This window comes from Lissotriton vulgaris, chromosome 5, assembly GCF_964263255.1.
Source record: "Lissotriton vulgaris chromosome 5, aLisVul1.2, whole genome shotgun sequence".
Classification (NCBI taxonomy): Eukaryota; Metazoa; Chordata; class Amphibia; order Caudata; family Salamandridae; genus Lissotriton; species Lissotriton vulgaris.
Window position 1 is genome coordinate 1,884,477,377 of NC_141693.1, and position 19,599 is coordinate 1,884,496,975.

Below are 19,599 nucleotides of genomic sequence, written 5' to 3' on the forward strand. Positions count from 1 at the left end.
AGACTAGCCCTCACACTCCTGGGAGCCCTCTCACGCCCCTCACAAATAACCACGAGACACTCTCACACTCCTCACAAAGGAGCAGCACAGCATTAAAGTTCTCTTGAATGAATTGTGAGTTTGTGTATTTAGTATTGTGGGTGGATGAGTGAGTGAATGTGAGAATGAGTCCGGTGGGTGAATAGATGCACACGTATGAGTGACTGAGTGCATGGATCATTAGTGATTAAGTACATGGATGGACGGATGAATGTCTTGGTGGGTGGAAGCTGCAGTGAAAGCCACATCTAATGATTTTGCCAATGCTTCTTTTTCATTGGTTTCCCATTTAAGAACGCAGTCACTTCCATTAATCAAGGTGCAAGCACTGCCAGTTAAGCTGTTGGCACGACCTGGTCTCATTGTACGAGCCAAACCCTGGCATCCCGTTTAAAGACTCTCTCAGCTCATCCTGCTGCAGTCTGACGCCACAGATCCAGACACTCAAGACTAAAGCAAGCGACTCTTTCAACCGGTCCAGACTTGTGTTTTTAGCTAACAGCACGACTTTCCCTTCATGGGCTTATAGTTTTGGTTTGACCATCCCAGCCCTGAGCCCAGCCCGCAAAGCGCGGTTCAGTGAAGAGCTAACACGGGAAAAGGGTGTCACAGAGGACATGGATTAAGCAGGCATTCCCGGCCTGTACGCAGACTCAACTTGCCCTGCTGCAGCCACTCCCACTTGTTGATGTAGGCACCAGCAGTACAGTACATACCCTAACACTCCCTCCCAGGTGTAGGCCCATACAGTACAGCCTCAAACATTCTTACGGCCCCCCAGTATAGCTGCCAATCGTCCCAGGTGAACTCTGGATATTGTCAGCTCTGCTGCTGACAGCCCTGCTTTACCGGCGGACAATTCAGTTCAGCTGCGCACGATCCCAGCGCATGCTGCAGACAGAGAGGTAGATTTACAAGCCCCATTCGCCACTTTCGCGTCACTTTTAACATGGGGAAAGTCACGCAAAAGTGGGGGCAACTTAGGGCCTTGTAAATCCGCCCCTCTGTGCTCTGCTGCGTCAGGCCTGAAACATTCAAAGTTCACTGTAAACACTCCCTTATCAACAAATGACACTCCCACGCAGGCGCTGTGCAGGTGCAGCAGCCAGTGGAAGTGGGAGGGTCTGGACTGTAAGGAAGGAGGAACAGACCCTTCCACTTCACAAACTGTTCTGAGAGTGAGAGACGAAATTAACTTAACCGTGTGCAGCTCAGGTTGAACATGGCTGCGTCCAGCCAGCTCCGGAGCCTGAAGGAGGAGGCCACGTGCTCCATATGTCTGGAATATTTTACAGACCCCGTGTCCGTGGAGTGTGGACATACCTTCTGTCTGTCCTGTATCACTCAGTACTGGGAGGGGCTGCAGACAGACTTCCCCTGCCCTCAGTGCAGAGATCTCGCTCAGAACAAAACCCTCCGGCCCAACAGGCACCTGGCGAACATGGTGGAAACCCTTAAACAATTTCAGATACCGACTGCAAACCCCCAGGAGGCGAATCTGTGCCAAGAACACGAAGAGAAACTGAAACTGTTCTGTGAAGATGACCAGGAGCCCATCTGTCTGGTCTGCAGCATGTCACGTGACCACACGGCTCACAAGATGCTTCCAATTGGAGAGGCTGCCCAGGAGTACAAGGTATGTGTGCAGGTCATCTGAATCGGGGATGGCAGGGGAGCGAGAGGGCTCACACTGCTACCAAGTACAGAGTCTGTTATGATTCGATTCAGACGTGCTAGGCTAATTTAAGAAAAAAAATATATATATATATATATATATGAAGGTAGTAAGTAAGCTTTATTTCGATATATAAAAACATATCATAAAAGCAAAACATCACAATATAAAACAATAATCGAACAAACAGCTTACAATTCATTGTACAATAAAAGGGATCTGTCCGTTGGACTAGAAAAACATGTTAACCCCTTCGCTGCTAGGCCTTTTCCCCTCCTGTGCTGAGCCCTTTTTTGGCAATTTGGGGTAGTGCGCGCTTAGGCCCCTGTAACTTTTTGACCACATAAGGTATCCACGCCAAATTTGCGTCCTTTTCTTCCAACATCATGTGGAATCCAAAGGTGCCCAGGGTTTCTGGATTCTCTTGGAGGGGTCCCAGAAAGTAACCAAAATATAGTGATTTTTTTGTTTTTTTCAGAAAAATTGGAAAAACGGGCTGCAAATGAAAGCCTCTGGGTTTTTCCCTAAAAACGTTATCAAAAAAGGGTTTGTGGGGCTGAAATCTCCATTTTCATAGCTTTTAGGGAATAACAGTCTTTTGTCAGAGAACCGACATTTTTCACACAGTATTGGCATTTTTCTGTGACATAGCCTATTTTTGCTATTTTTAGAGCTTTCTACCTCCTTCCAGTTAATGGTAGAAAAGAGTTTGAAAGCAATAATGGATCCTGGAATGCTGTACATTTTCGAAAAGTACACAAAATTCTGAATTCTGAAAGGGGTCATTTGTCTAAATCCATGAAGGTTTCTTTATAGAAACTAACAGTTAAATATCGAAAAAAATGAAAATTTGTTTAAAAAAACAGCCTTTTGTCTCAACGTTTTCACCTATAACTTTTTCTAATTTTGAGAACTCTTGGAAAGCAATATACCGTTATGTCCGTTAGACCTTCCTGGTTGTGGGGATATATAGGACTTGTAGTGTCACCAAGAACCCGACAAACCCAGATCCAAAAACTGAGGAGCAACTTGCAATGGTATTTTTTCATTTACCGGGTATAGAGCACTTTGTTTTGGAAAATGTATACATGGAAAAATCTGTATGAAAGTCACCTAGGTATTTCTGAATTGGGTACAAATTATAGAGTTCAGAAACAGTATATAATTGCTAATTTTCAAAATTGGGAATACTCATACTAGCATGAGAATTATTGGTCATTTTTCCAAAAAAATTTTTTTTAAACACAATGTGTTTCATTGAAAGGGAGAAATGCATGAAAGCTCAATGGGTAATAACAGTTAATTTACAAATTTGAATTACCCCAATTCTCCCGATAAAAACGGTACCTCACTTGTGTGGGTTGGCCTTGTGCCTGCGACAGGAAACGGCGAAAAATGCAACGTGCTCACACCTAAATTTTGCAGTTACAAATTGACCCTTTTTTGGCAAAGTGCCTACCTGTAGTTTTGGCACCCTAGCTCTGCCGGCATCTAGGGAAACCTTGCAAACCTATACATTTTTGAAAAGTAGACACCCAGGGGAACTCAGGGTGGGGTGACTCCTCTGCCTACCCCCAGGTTTTGTTACCCAGAATCCCTTGCAAAGATAAGATTTTGACAAAAAAAACACATTTTCCTGACATTTCAGTGGTGGAAAGTTCTGGAATCTGCGTGGATCAACAAATTTCCACCCACCCAGCGTTCCCCCATGTCTCCCGGGAAAAATGGTACCTCACTTGCCTGGGTAGGCATAGTGGCTGCGACAGGAAACAGCGCAAAACGCAACATGGTCGCACCTCAATTTTCCTGTGAAATTTTGAGCTCTTTGGACAAAGAGACTACCTTTAGTTTTTGCGCCCTGGCTCTGCCTGCACCTAGGGAAACCTAGCAAACCTATACATTTTTGAAAAGTAGATACCCAGGGGAACTCAGGGTGCGGTGACTCCTCTGCCTACCCCCAGGTTTTGTTACCCAGAATCCCTTGCAAAGATAAGATTTTGACAAAAAAAACACATTTTCCTGACATTTCAGTGGTGGAAAGTTCTGGAATCTGCGTGGATCAACAAATTTCCACCCACCCAGCGTTCCCCCATGTCTCCCGGGAAAAATGGTACCTCACTTGCCTGGGTAGGCATAGTGGCTGCGACAGGAAACAGCGCAAAACGCAACATGGTCGCACCTCAATTTTCCTGTGAAATTTTGAGCTCTTTGGACAAAGAGACTACCTTTAGTTTTTGCGCCCTGGCTCTGCCTGCACCTAGGGAAACCTAGCAAACCTATACATTTTTGAAAAGTAGACACCCTGGGGAATTCAGGATGGGGTGACTCCTCTGCCTACCCTCAGGTTTTGTTACCCAGAATCCCTTGCAAAGCTAGGATTTTGACAAAAAAAACACATTTTCCTGATATTTCTGTGGTGGAAAGTTCTGGAATCTGCGTGGATCAACAAATTCCCACCCACCCAGCGTTCCCCCATGTCTCCCGGGAAAAATGGTACCTCACTTGCATGGGTAGGCATAGTGGCTGCGACAGGAAACAGCGCAAAACGCAACATGGTCGCACCTTAATTTTCCTGTGAAATTTTGAGCTCTTTGGACAAAAAGACTACCTTTAGTTTTTGCGCCCTGGCTCTGCCAGCACCTAGGGAAACGTAGCAAACCTATACATTTTTGAAAAGTAGATACCCAGGGGAACTCAGGGTGGGGTGACTCCTCTGCCTACCCCCAGGTTTTGTTACCCAGAATCCCTTGCAAAGATAAGATTTTGACAAAAAAAACAAATTTTCCTGACATTTCAGTGGTGGAAAGTTCTGGAATCTGCGTGGATCAACAAATTTCCACCCACCCAGCGTTCCCCCATGTCTCCCGGGAAAAATGGTACCTCACTTGCCTGGGTAGGCATAGTGGCTGCGACAGGAAACAGCGCAAAACGCAACATGGTCGCACCTCAATTTTCCTGTGAAATTTTGAGCTCTTTGGACAAAGAGACTACCTTTAGTTTTTGCGCCCTGGCTCTGCCTGCACCTAGGGAAACCTAGCAAACCTATACATTTTTGAAAAGTAGACACCCTGGGGAATTCAGGATGGGGTGACTCCTCTGCCTACCCTCAGGTTTTGTTACCCAGAATCCCTTGCAAAGCTAGGATTTTGACAAAAAAAACACATTTTCCTGATATTTCTGTGGTGGAAAGTTCTGGAATCTGCGTGGATCAACAAATTTCCACCCACCCAGCGTTCCCCCATGTCTCCCAGGAAAAATGGTACCTCACTTGCCTGGGTAGGCATAGTGGCTGCGACAGGAAACAGCGCAAAACGCAACATGGTCGCACCTTAATTTTCCTGTGAAATTTTGAGCTCTTTGGACAAAAAGACTACCTTTAGTTTTTGCGCCCTGGCTCTGCCAGCACCTAGGGAAACGTAGCAAACCTATACATTTTTGAAAAGTAGACACCCTGGGGAATTCAGGATGGGGTGACTCCTCTGCCTACCCCCAGGTTTTGTTACCCAGAATCCCTTGCAAAGATAAGATTTTGACAAAAAAAACACATTTTCCTGACATTTCAGTGGTGGAAAGTTCTGGAATCTGCGTGGATCAACAAATTTCCACCCACCCAGCGTTCCCCCATGTCTCCCGGGAAAAATGGTACCTCACTTGCCTGGGTAGGCATAGTGGCTGTGACAGGAAACAGCGCAAAACGCAACATGGTCGCACCTTAATTTTCCTGTGAAATTTTGAGCTTCTTGGACAAAAAGACTACCTTTAGTTTTTGCGCCCTGGCTCTGCCAGCACCTAGGGAAACCTAGCAAACCTATACATTTTTGAAAAGTAGACACCCTGGGGAATTCAGGACGGGGTGACTCCTCTGCCTACCCCCAGGTTTTGTTACCCAGAATCCCTTGCAAAGATAAGATTTTGACAAAAAAACACATTTTCCTGACATTTCAGTGGTGGAAAGTTCTGGAATCTGCGTGGATCAACAAATTTCCACCCACCCAGCGTTCCCCCATGTCTCCCGGGAAAAATGGTACCTCACTTGCCTGGGTAGGCATAGTGGCTGCGACAGGAAACAGCGCAAAACGCAACATGGTCGCACCTTAATTTTCCTGTGAAATTTTGAGCTTCTTGGACAAAAAGACTACCTTTAGTTTTTGCGCCCTGGCTCTGCCAGCACCTAGGGAAACCTAGCAAACCTATACATTTTTGAAAAGTAGACACCCTGGGGAATTCAGGATGGGGTGACTCCTCTGCCTACCCCCAGGTTTTGTTACCCAGAATCCCTTGCAAAGATAAGATTTTGACAAAAAAAACACATTTTCCTGACATTTCAGTGGTGGAAAGTTCTGGAATCTGCGTGGATCAACAAATTTCCACCCACCCAGCGTTCCCCCATGTCTCCCGGGAAAAATGGTACCTCACTTGCCTGGGTAGGCATAGTGGCTGCGACAGGAAACAGCGCAAAACGCAACATGGTCGCACCTTAATTTTCCTGTGAAATTTTGAGCTTCTTGGACAAAAAGACTACCTTTAGTTTTTGCGCCCTGGCTCTGCCAGCACCTAGGGAAACCTAGCAAACCTATACATTTTTGAAAAGTAGACACCCTGGGGAATTCAGGATGGGGTGACTCCTCTGCCTACCCCCAGGTTTTGTTACCCAGAATCCCTTGCAAAGATAAGATTTTGACAAAAAAAACACATTTTCCTGACATTTCAGTGGTGGAAAGTTCTGGAATCTGCGTGGATCAACAAATTTCCACCCACCCAGCGTTCCCCCATGTCTCCCGGGAAAAATGGTACCTCACTTGCCTGGGTAGGCATAGTGGCTGCGACAGGAAACAGCGCAAAACGCAACATGGTCGCACCTCAATTTTCCAGTGAAATTTTGAGCTTCTTGGACAAAAAGACTACCTTTAGTTTTTGCGCCCTGGCTCTGCCAGCACCTAGGGAAACCTAGCAAACCTATACATTTTTGAAAAGTAGACACCCTGGGGAATTCAGGATGGGGTGACTCCTCTGCCTACCCCCAGGTTTTGTTACCCAGAATCCCTTGCAAAGCTAAGATTTTGACAAAAAAAACACATTTTCCTGACATTTCAGTGGTGGAAAGTTCTGGAATCTGCGTGGATCAACAAATTCCCACCCACCCAGCGTTCCCCCATGTCTCCCGGGAAAAATGGTACCTCACTTGCCTGGGTAGGCATAGTGGCTGCGACAGGAAACAGCGCAAAACGCAACATGGTCGCACCTCAATTTTCCAGTGAAATTTTGAGCTTCTTGGACAAAAAGACTACCTTTAGTTTTTGCGCCCTGGCTCTGCCAGCACCTAGGGAAACCTAGCAAACCTATACATTTTTGAAAAATAGACACCCAGGGGAATTCAGGATGGGGTGACTCCTCTGCCTACCCCCAGGTTTTGTTACCCAGAATCCCTTGCAAAGCTAAGATTTTGACAAAAAAAACACATTTTCCTGACATTTCAGTGGTGGAAAGTTCTGGAATCTGCGTGGATCAACAAATTTCCACCCACCCAGCGTTCCCCCATGTCTCCCGGGAAAAATGGTACCTCACTTGCCTGGGTAGGCATAGTGGCTGCGACAGGAAACAGCGCAAAACGCAACATGGTCGCACCTCAATTTTCCAGTGAAATTTTGAGCTTCTTGGACAAAAAGACTACCTTTAGTTTTTGCGCCCTGGCTCTGCCAGCACCTAGGGAAACCTAGCAAACCTATACATTTTTGAAAAGTAGACACCCAGGGGAATTCAGGATGGGGTGACTCCTCTGCCTACCCCCAGGTTTTGTTACCCAGAATCCCTTGCAAAGCTAAGATTGTGACAAAAAAAACACATTTTCCTGACATTTCAGTGGTGGAAAGTTCTGGAATCTGCGTGGATCAACAAATTTCCATCCACCCAGCGTTCCCCCATGTCTCCCGGGAAAAATGGTACCTCACTTGCCTGGGTAGGCATAGTGGCTGCGACAGGAAACAGCGCAAAACGCAACATGGTCGCACCTCAATTTTCCAGTGAAATTTTGAGCTTCTTGGACAAAAAGACTACCTTTAGTTTTTGCGCCCTGGCTCTGCCAGCACCTAGGGAAACCTAGCAAACCTATACATTTTTGAAAAATAGACACCCAGGGGAATTCAGGATGGGGTGACTCCTCTGCCTACCCCCAGGTTTTGTTACCCAGAATCCCTTGCAAAGATAAGATTTTGACAAAAAAAACACATTTTCCTGACATTTCAGTGGTGGAAAGTTCTGGAATCTGCGTGGATCAACAAATTTCCACCCACCCAGCGTTCCCCCATGTCTCCCGGGAAAAATGGTACCTCACTTGCGTGGGTAGGCATAGTGGCTGCGACAGGAAACGGTTCAAATCGTACGGTGGTGAATTTACAATAACCAATAGCAACATTACCTTTTTTGGGGGGGGGGGGGGGGACTGAGTTTTTGGACCGGGGCTCGGCGGGCATCTTTGGAAAGTACCAAACCCAAACAGTTCTGAAAACTAGACACCCGGGGGAGTCCAGGGAGGTATGGCATGCGTGAGTCCCCCAATGTTTTCCTACCCAGAAATCCCTGCAAACCATAAATTTTGGTTAAAAAAACAGTTTTCCAAACATTTTTGCGTGGGATCTCCGTGTCGGCACAAATGTCCAACCACCCAGCGTTCCCCTTGTTCTCCCGAGTTAAATGATACCTCACTTGTGTGGGTGGGCCCAAGGCCTGTGTCTAAGGCAGTGGGGCTTAATTTGTAAAACATAAATACTACTTTTTCAAAAGTCATTTTCGGACTGTTCTGCTTTGGGGCACCCACACAAGTGAGGTATCCTTTTACTCGGGAGAACAAGGTGAACGCTGGGTGGTAGGACATTTTTGCCGACACGGAGATCCCACGCAAAAAAGTTTGGAAAAGTGATATTTTTACCTAATTTTAAGGTTTGCAAGGAGTTCTGGGTAGGAAAACATTGGGGGACCTACGCATGCCATACCTCCCTGGACTCCCCCGGGTGTCTAGTTTTCAGAACTGTTTGGGTTTTGTACTTTCCAAAGAATACCACCGAGCCCCGGGCCAAAAACTCAGGTGCCCCCCCCCCAAAATCAAGGTTGTTTTGCAATTGGCTATTGTAAATGCACCACCGTACGATTTGAACAGTTTCCTGTTGCAGCCACTATGCCTACCCACGCAAGTGAGGTACCATTTTTATCGGGAGACCTTGGGGAACGCTGGGTGGGCGGAAATTTGTGTGAGCCCAGTGACGCCACGCTTTCCCACACAAAAAAAGTGTGAAAAAACGGATTTTTTCAACATAAATTGAGGTTTGCAAGGGATTCTGGGTAAAGGAACGTTGGAGGATCCACGCAAGCCATACCTCCTTGGAAGCCCCCGGGTGTCTACTTCTCAGAAATGTGTGGGTTTGGTAGGTTTCCCTAGATGGGCGTCTAGCACGGGGCCAAAAACCCAGGTAACCCCTCTTGCAAAAGCTGGCGGTATTGACATTCAATACCGCCAGCTTTTGCAAGAGGGGTTACCTGGGTTTTTGGCCCCGTGCTAGACGCCCATCTAGGGAAACCTACCAAACCCACACATTTCTGAGAAGTAGACACCCGGGGGCTTCCAAGGAGGTATGGCTTGCGTGGATCCTCCAACGTTCCTTTACCCAGAATCCCTTGCAAACCTCAATTTATGTTGAAAAAATCCGTTTTTTCACACTTTTTTTGTGTGGGAAAGCGTGGCGTCACCGGGCTCACACAAATTTCCGCCCACCCAGCGTTCCCCAAGGTCTCCCGATAAAAATGGTACCTCACTTGCGTGGGTAGGCATAGTGGCTGCAACAGGAAACTGTTCAAATCGTACGGTGGTGCATTTACAATAGCCAATTGCAAAACAACCTTGATTTTGGGGGGGGGGGCACCTGAGTTTTTGGCCCGGGGCTCGGTGGTATTCTTTGGAAAGTACAAAACCCAAACAGTTCTGAAAACTAGACACCCGGGGGAGTCCAGGGAGGTATGGCATGCGTAGGTCCTCCAATGTTTTCCTACCCAGAACTCCTTGCAAACCTTAAAATTAGGTAAAAATATCACTTTTCCAAACTTTTTTGCGTGGGATCTCCGTGTCGGCAAAAATGTCCTACCACCCAGCGTTCACCTTGTTCTCCCGAGTAAAAGGATACCTCACTTGTGTGGGTGCCCCAAAGCAGAACAGTCTGAAAATGACTTTTGAAAAAGTAGTATTTATGTTTTACAAATTAAGCCCCACTGCCTTAGACACAGGCCTTGGGCCCACCCACACAAGTGAGGTATCCTTTTACTCGGGAGAACAAGGTGAACGCTGGGTGGTAGGACATTTTTGCCGACACGGAGATCCCACGCAAAAAAGTTTGGAAAAGTGATATTTTTACCTAATTTTAAGGTTTGCAAGGAGTTCTGGGTAGGAAAACATTGGGGGACCTACGCATGCCATACCTCCCTGGACTCCCCCGGGTGTCTAGTTTTCAGAACTGTTTGGGTTTTGTACTTTCCAAAGAATACCACCGAGCCCCGGGCCAAAAACTCAGGTGCCCCCCCCCCAAAATCAAGGTTGTTTTGCAATTGGCTATTGTAAATGCACCACCGTACGATTTGAACAGTTTCCTGTTGCAGCCACTATGCCTACCCACGCAAGTGAGGTACCATTTTTATCGGGAGACCTTGGGGAACGCTGGGTGGGCGGAAATTTGTGTGAGCCCAGTGACGCCACGCTTTCCCACACAAAAAAAGTGTGAAAAAACGGATTTTTTCAACATAAATTGAGGTTTGCAAGGGATTCTGGGTAAAGGAACGTTGGAGGATCCACGCAAGCCATACCTCCTTGGAAGCCCCCGGGTGTCTACTTCTCAGAAATGTGTGGGTTTGGTAGGTTTCCCTAGATGGGCGTCTAGCACGGGGCCAAAAACCCAGGTAACCCCTCTTGCAAAAGCTGGCGGTATTACCGCCAGCTTTTGCAAGAGGGGTTACCTGGGTTTTTGGCCCCGTGCTAGACGCCCATCTAGGGAAACCTACCAAACCCACACATTTCTGAGAAGTAGACACCCGGGGGCTTCCAAGGAGGTATGGCTTGCGTGGATCCTCCAACGTTCCTTTACCCAGAATCCCTTGCAAACCTCAATTTATGTTGAAAAAATCCGTTTTTTCACACTTTTTTTGTGTGGGAAAGCGTGGCGTCACTGGGCTCACACAAATTTCCGCCCACCCAGCGTTCCCCAAGGTCTCCCGATAAAAATGGTACCTCACTTGCGTGGGTAGGCATAGTGGCTGCAACAGGAAACTGTTCAAATCGTACGGTGGTGCATTTACAATAGCCAATTGCAAAACAACCTTGATTTTGGGGGGGGGGCACCTGAGTTTTTGGCCCGGGGCTCGGTGGTATTCTTTGGAAAGTACAAAACCCAAACAGTTCTGAAAACTAGACACCCGGGGGAGTCCAGGGAGGTATGGCATGCGTAGGTCCCCCAATGTTTTCCTACCCAGAACTCCTTGCAAACCTTAAAATTAGGTAAAAATATCACTTTTCCAAACTTTTTTGCGTGGGATCTCCGTGTCGGCAAAAATGTCCTACCACCCAGCGTTCACCTTGTTCTCCCGAGTAAAAGGATACCTCACTTGTGTGGGTGCCCCAAAGCAGAACAGTCCGAAAATGACTTTTGAAAAAGTAGTATTTATGTTTTACAAATTAAGCCCCACTGCCTTAGACACAGGCCTTGGGCCCACCCACACAAGTGAGGTATCATTTAACTCGGGAGAACAAGGGGAACGCTGGGTGGTTGGACATTTGTGCCGACACGGAGATCCCACGCAAAAATGTTTGGAAAACTGTTTTTTTAACCAAAATTTATGGTTTGCAGGGATTTCTGGGTAGGAAAACATTGGGGGACTCACGCATGCCATACCTCCCTGGACTCCCCCGGGTGTCTAGTTTTCAGAACTGTTTGGGTTTGGTACTTTCCAAAGATGCCCGCCGAGCCCCGGTCCAAAAACTCAGTCCCCCCCCCCCCCCCAAAAAAGGTAATGTTGCTATTGGTTATTGTAAATTCACCACCGTACGATTTGAACCATTTCCTGTCGCAGCCACTATGCCTACCCACGCAAGTGAGGTACCATTTTTCCCGGGAGACATAGGGGAACGCTGGGAGGGAGGAAATTTGGGTGAGCCCAGTGATGGCACGCTTTCCAACACAAACATTGCTGAAAACATTGTTTTTTTTAAGTAATATTGAGGTTTGCAGGGAATTCTGGGTAAAGGAACGTTGGAGGATCCACACAAGCCATAGCTCCTTGAAAGCACCTAGGTGTCTACAATTCAAAAATGTATGGTTTTGGTAGGTTTCCCTAGTAGCCCATCAATTCCAAACACATACACACATACTGGTTGGATTTGGCACGAGGGCAAGTGATGGTTCAGTATATAAAAACATTAACAAGAGATTTCCCAAAAAAGAAATGCACTGTCAATTACATGGACAAAGAAACTGAACCAATTACTTGCAGCTCGTGAGCTGTAAAGCCAGCGTCAAGGCACCAACCGCTTTACAGGCCATTCACACTCCTTTCATACCTAAAACAAAGAAAAACAATCACACCACCATGCACAAAAGGAACACATCACAACATTTACAAAAAAAAAAAAAGAGCACCCGTACTGAAAAATATAAAAATTAAAAAAAAACAGCAAACAAATCCTCAAACACACACACTGGTTGGATTTAGCACGAGGGTGAGTAATGGTTCAGCATATACAATTCAATTAGCAAGCAAATTCACAAATAATGAAATGCACTGCTAATAATTGAGAGAACGAGAAACTGAACCATTGACTCACAGCTCGTGAGCTGTAAAGCCACGACAAGGCACCAACCTCTTTACAGGCCATTCACACACCTTTCATACATGTGACACATACAAAACATTCACACCGCCAGCCGCAGGCCCTTCACATCAAAACACTCACACCAGCAGACAGCGCCATTCAAGGGCCCATCACATTCACACGCCCACATTCCAGACACAGCAAATACACAAATTGATGGACTGGGTGGAGTGGCACTCAGCTAGCACTGTGTGTAGTGACCATCAGAAAGTAAATACTCACACACCGCCAGCCAAGCGCAAGTCCACCAACACCACCAACCAAGCACTTGTCCACACTCACCGCCAGCCAAGCACCTAACCTTGCACACAAACACCAAAGCACCATCCATTCACACCGCCAGCCGAGCACCAATCCTTGCACACAACCAGCAAAGCTCCATGCACTCACACCGACAGCCAAGCACCTAACCATGCACTCCGCCAGCCAAGCAAAAATCCACGCACCCCCCAAGCACAACTCCAATCCATGCACTATGCCAGACAAGCACCAGTTCACGCACACCACCAGCCAAGCGCCATCCACTCACACCACCAGCCAAGCACCTAACCATGCACTCCGCCAGCCAAGCAAAAATCCACGCACCCCCCAAGCACAACTCCAACCCATGCACTATGCCAGCCAAGCACCAGACCACGCACACCACCAGCCAAGCGCCATCCACTCACACCACCAGCCAAGCACCTAACCATGCACTCCGCCAGCCAAGCAAAAATCCACGCACCCCCCAAGCACAACTCCAATCCATGCACTATGCCAGACAAGCACCAGTTCACGCACACCACCAGCCAAGCGCCATCCACTCACACCACCAGCCAAGCACCTAACCATGCACTCCGCCAGCCAAGCAAAAATCCACTCACCCCCCCAGCACAACTCAAATCCATGCACTATGCCAGCCAAGCACCAGACTACGCACACCACCAGCCAAACGCCAGTCCACGCACACAGACAATCCAAGCATAATGCAGCACACACCACCATCGAAATTAGATTTTTTTAAAGAAATACCACAAATCAAATGATGAAACCTACAAATCTGCTAACACAAAGTCAAAAACTAAATGCTGTGCACCAATGCACACCTTAAAGCAGACTAAAAATATTACAGAATACAGACCAGACAGTACACTTACAAGCTCAATGAAACTCCCAAAACTTCTTTTGTGTGTGGTACGATTTAAAACAAGCTGGCACACACAATCCAGGTTTTGAAGGACAGTCAGGGCAGTACAAACGAGACTCCCTCCGCACTTCTCTTCGCCAACAGACTCTACATCTTTTAGTGGGATTGTCTTTTGCAGTTGTGGGAGGAATGTATTCTGGAAAGTGGCGATCTTTCAGTCTGGCAACTTCCTCCACCACTCCAAATCTTGGGACACTTGCCTGTTCCACTAGTACAAGGCTGCCTATTATAGTCTCCTGAAACTTAACAAAAGGCATCTTTACCTCAGGACAAGATTTCTGGAACACAACGAAAGCATTAAAGGATGCCAAGTGGAAAAGATGAATAGCCAACTTCTTGTACCAAATGTAAGACTTTCGTAGAGCAGCATAAGGTTCCAACCTCTGATCTACTCTGTCAACACCACCCATGTACTTATTGTACTGTAAAATGCACACAGGTTTACGCACTTCAGCACGCTCACCCCAAACAGGCAGAGCTTCAGTGCTTTCATCATGGATTGTAGTCAGCATGTACACATCTCTCCTGTCACAAAACTTCACAGCTAGAAGCTTACCACATCGCAATGCAGTAGACTGTCCCCGCACAAGCCTTTTGCAAACAAGTTCAATAGGGAAACCTTTCCGGTTACTGCGCATCGTGCCACAAGCAACAGTGCCCACTTTTGCCAATTCCTTGAACAAACGCACACTAGTGTAGAAGTTATCTACATATAAATGGTGGCCTTTGTTAAATAATCGTCTGCCTAGTTCCCACACAATTTTCTCAGTCACTCCAAAAGTGGACGGACAAGCAGAAGTGTTAATGCTGGAATCCTTACCGGTGTACACCCTGAAATTATAAACGTATCCAGTCTCACTGTCACACAGCATATACAGTTTGATTCCATAGCGTGCCCTCTTACTAGGAATGTATTGCCTAAAAACCAAGCGGCCCTTGAACAATACCAAAGACTCATCCACAGCTATTTGTTTTCCAGGAGCAAAGATCTCAGAAAAACGATCAACAAAGTGATCAAGGACAGGCCGAATCTTAAAAAGACGGTCACAATCAGGGTGATCACGTGGCAACGCTAAATCATTATCAACGAAATGCATCATGCGAAGAAGAAGCATATACCGATCACGAGTCATAACTGCTGGAAATATAGATGTTGCCATCAAGGGACTAGTGGACCAATAAGAAGACATTGATGGCTTCCTTAGCAAGCCCGTCAAAAAAATTAATCCCAAAAACTTCTTCATCTCTTCAACACATGTGGGAGACCAATAGGTAGCTCTAGAATGGGGCTTAAGGCTGGCACTGTGGTCCCTCAAATACTGCTCTGCATACAAATTAGTTTGCTCCACAATCTCTTGCAAAAACTCATCGTCAAAAAACAATTGAAAAAATTGAATTGGCAGAAAATTGTCAGTATTCACTCTACACCCTGGAACACCAGTGAAGTCTGGCAATTCAGGCTGCACCATGCCAGGGGCAACCCAGACGTCATCACTAATATTGGAAGAAGAAGCCACCCTAGCCTGCAGCCCAGCTGCCTCTTGCTGCACTACATCAACGGGAACACTAGCATCCCCAGCTGCCTCTTGCATCTCAACATCAACAGAGGAACTCGCCTCCCCAGATGCCACTTGCTGCTCAACAACAACAGAAAGACTAGCAGCACCAGATGCCTCATGCTGCTCTACAACAGGAAGACTAGCAGCACCAGATGCCTCATGCTGCTCTACAACAGGAAGACTAGCAGCACCAGATAACCCTTGGCGAACAACAGCAATGTGAAGCTTTTTGGGCGCAGCCTTTACCACACTTGCCTCTTCCTGACGAGAAAGTAAGCGAAACCTTAAGGACCTAGGCAGCCGCTCAGATGGCTCTTGCCTCTCTACCGGCACATCAATGTCCCTCTCTACCACAGGCACTTCATCAGCACTAGAAGAATCATCATCCGATGAAGAAGATACCATGCGAAGAGAAAACTCACTGCCTGAATCTTCTGCAAATTCCTCATGCTCCGAATCGGAGTCAGTGTCTGGACCATGCTCAGAGGAAGTCTCAAAAAGCAAACTAACAACGTGCCGAGCAGTCATTCTGCGAGCAGCCATTATCCTTGCTATGCAAGAAGACTACACACACAAGTGAACAACAAGCTACACTGTGCAAAGTACGAAGTAAACAAGGTAGAGTCTTCACGCAAAGAACAACACACTTTAAAAACAATTCAAATCTAACAAAATATAAGAACACTCACCAGCACCTACTCTGCTGAAACACAGCAAAAAGAAAGGAAATCCCACTAGAAAGAAAAAAAAGTATAGATTAGACAAAGTACACATCAAGCAGCAATACAAAAAAAAGTTAACAATCAAGAACCACAAAGCCACACAAACAGCAATAACTAGACTTTTCAAAAAAACACATTCATCTAGGGAAAGTAGTACAACATTTTTTTACTTACCAAGCACATGCAACTACACAAGCTGCAAAACCAGCAGTAACTGAACCACAACCTACACCAATAGCAACAGCAAAAGCCTGGATCAAAAACAAAGAGGAAATAAAAAAATTAATACTACATTTCACAAACTACATAACAAATAAACAAACAACACACAAATTTACCCACAAAATCACATCCACACAGATGGGCCATCAAAAAGGGGGGGGCAGAAAATCTAAGTTAAAAATCCAACCCACCAGGAAGCGACCCTTGCAAAAGGGGTCACTTCCTACAATCTAAAATGAAATCCCTGGTGCTAGTGGGGGCATTTCCACCGCACAAACGCAATGCTGTGCGCAACCGTGAGGCTGGAAAGAGACATCAGGAGAGAGGAAAATCACTTGCCTCTCCCCTGATGCCTCTTTGCGGCCCCACACCCCCAAGACTCTCAAAAATAAATTAACACCTCCAGGCGCAGGAAGCAAATGGCTTCCTGACCACCTGGGAATCCCTGAAGATGTTGCACATGCTGTGCGCGCTGACGTCATCAGGGATTATCATGGGGAGGGGGGCAACAGAATTACTGTGGATAACAGTGATGCTGGACAGAGGCACTTGCATCCTTCACTTTCACAAGCTACATCCAAAAACAACTCCTATCACCAGGAGCTCCTTTCACCCCATCTGGTGCTCTCATCTGTCTGTGACCATTCATACACATAAGAGGCATGTGAACACGCACAGAAGACCCCCGTTTGGCCCCGCCCACCAACTAGCGGAGTGCACCATCTTCCCTAAATTTACCCACTATGATGGACAGCTTACTCAAGGAACCTGTGCACACATCGGTGCGATGGCATAGTAACTCACACGGTCACTGGAGACAAAGCAAGCGCTCGAGTTGCAGCACAAATTCAGGAAAACATTCATCAGCCCAAAAACATTTGTGACCTTCCCACTATGATGGACAGCTCACACAAGGGACCCCTGCGCACATATGTGTGATTGCATAGTAAAGCACACTTGGACACTGCAGACAAAGATGGCGCTCGAGTTGCAGCACAAATTCAGGAAAACAATCATCAGCCCAAAAACATTTGTGAGCTTCCCACTATGATGGACAGCTCACTCAAGGGACCCCTGCGCACATCTGTGTGATTGCATAGTAACGCACACATGGACACTGGAGACAATCACACAGATGTGCGCAGGGGTCCCTTGAGGGAGCTGTCCATCATAGTGGGAAGCTCACAAATGTTTTTGGGCTGATGATTGTTTTCCTGAATTTGTGCTGCAACTCGAGCGCCATCTTTGTCTCCAGTGTCCATGTGTGCGTTACTATGCAATCACACAGATGTGCGCAGGGGTCCCTTGAGTGAGCTGTCCATCATAGTGGGAAGCTCACAAATGTTTTTGGGCTGATGATTGTTTTCCTGAATTTGTGCTGCAACTCGAGCGCCATCTTTGTCTCCAGTGTCCATGTGTGCGTTACTATGCAAAGATGGCGCTCGAGTTGCAGCACAAATTCAGGAAAACAATCATCAGCCCAAAAACATTTGTGAGCTTCCCACTATGATGGACAGCTCCCTCAAGGGACCCCTGCGCACATCTGTGTGATTGTCTCCAGTGTCCATGTGTGCGTTACTATGCAATCACACAGATGTGCGCAGGGGTCCCTTGAGTGAGCTGTCCATCATAGTGGGAAGCTCACAAATGTTTTTGGGCTGATGATTGTTTTCCTGAATTTGTGCTGCAACTCGAGCGCCATCTTTGTCTCCAGTGTCCATGTGTGCGTTACTATGCAAAGATGGCGCTCGAGTTGCAGCACAAATTCAGGAAAACAATCATCAGCCCAAAAACATTTGTGAGCTTCCCACTATGATGGACAGCTCACTCAAGGGACCCCTGCGCACATCTGTGTGATTGCATAGTAACGCACACATGGACACTGGAGACAAAGATGGCGCTCTACTTGCAGCACAAATTCAGAAACACATTCATCACTATGATGGACAGCTCACTCAAGGGACCCCTTCGCACATCGCAGCGATGGCATAGTAACACACACATGGACACTGAAGACAAAGCATGTGTTAAAATTGCAGCACAAATACAAATAAACATTCATCAGCCCAAAAACACTAGTGAGCTTTGCCTAGGCAGGACAGGTGTGTTATTTAGCCACTTCTGATAAACACAAAAGTATACTTTATACATATATATACTTTACTATATGCCCTCAAAGCTTTACCAAGGGAGTAATTGTAAAAAAAACCAAGAAAGTGGCCAGGATGCAACCATGCTTCACTCCTCTGCTCAACTTTAAAATTAGCACTGTAATTGTATTTTTTAAATGTCCCCCATCAGCATTTTTTTGACCAAAAACGGCCAACACAAAACATCAGATGCTCGAAAACAGTTCATATTTTATGTTCCCCCAAAAAGGGGAGCGACCCTTCCCCAAGGGGCCGCTCCCCAAACAACAAAATTGCACAAAACATCAAAAAAAAATAAATACCTAGCATTCCAGCTGCACGATCGCACGATCGTGCAGCAGGAATAATCAAAAGTGGCATCGAGGGAAAGGAAAAGCCTTTCCTTTCCCTCGATGCAAGTTTCAGGACAATCCCACCCGCCCCCGCCGCAAAACTAACCTGTTTACCAACGACGCGCAGGAAGCAAATGGCTTCCCTGCGCGTCGGTAAACAAAAGGCAACCTCCGGTGACGTCAGCGCGCCTCGCGCGCTGACGTCATTGATGACGCGGGCGGGGAGGGCGGGGGGAGGCAGGGGAAGGTCTTCCCCTGCCATCCCCGCAGAAACGAACGAAATCGGACAGACTCGGGGAGAGCGCTGGCGCTTCCCCCGAGGGTGGGGTTCATGACGAGCTGGGCTCGTCATCAGTGTTTGAGGAGGCTACACCATGACGAGCCCAGCTCGTCATCAGCCCCGAAGGGGTTAAAAAAGGGGGAGACATTATTGGATCATCAATTTTTTAGTGGTTCTTATACGCCATGCCCATCCTAGGAATTTTGCCATACAAATGGCAAAAAAGGGTCTTGTGTCTGAGAGCAGTATTCTCAAAGCTTCCAGGTGTGAACGAGTTCCTAGGCTCCTGAAAAGAGGCTTCAACCACCTCCGTCTGGGGGCTAGATAGGCTCGACACTCAAATAGAAAATGTGCAACGGATTCTGTTTTCAGCTCACAAAATGGGCAGTCGGGAACAGTTTGCAAGGGTGGTTTCCAGGTAGAAGTAAACTGGCATAAAGGTAAAACCCCAACCCTGAATTTAAAATATAAAGCCCTATCATAAGAACTGTGTATCAGGTCCATATAAGCTTCTCTGGAGGGGTTACATTT

The 19,599-nt window shown here is 46.7% G+C and overlaps 1 protein-coding gene across 2 annotated transcripts in view; it reads left to right on the forward strand.

The window, feature by feature from the left end:
• The first annotated feature begins 1,145 nt into the window (after nucleotides 1–1,145).
• LOC147717623 (E3 ubiquitin-protein ligase TRIM39-like) overlaps nucleotides 1,146–19,599 on the forward strand; it is a 210,172-nt gene continuing 191,718 nt past the window's right edge. Inside the window, exon 1 of one of the 2 annotated variants that reach the window (XM_086924419.1) lies at nucleotides 1,146–1,675. In XM_086924419.1, the coding sequence (XP_086780545.1) occupies nucleotides 1,262–1,675 (414 nt within the window). In that variant the 5' untranslated portion in view covers nucleotides 1,146–1,261. The remainder of the gene's footprint in view (nucleotides 1,676–19,599) is intronic. The other variant, XM_086924420.1, reaches the window with a different exon arrangement.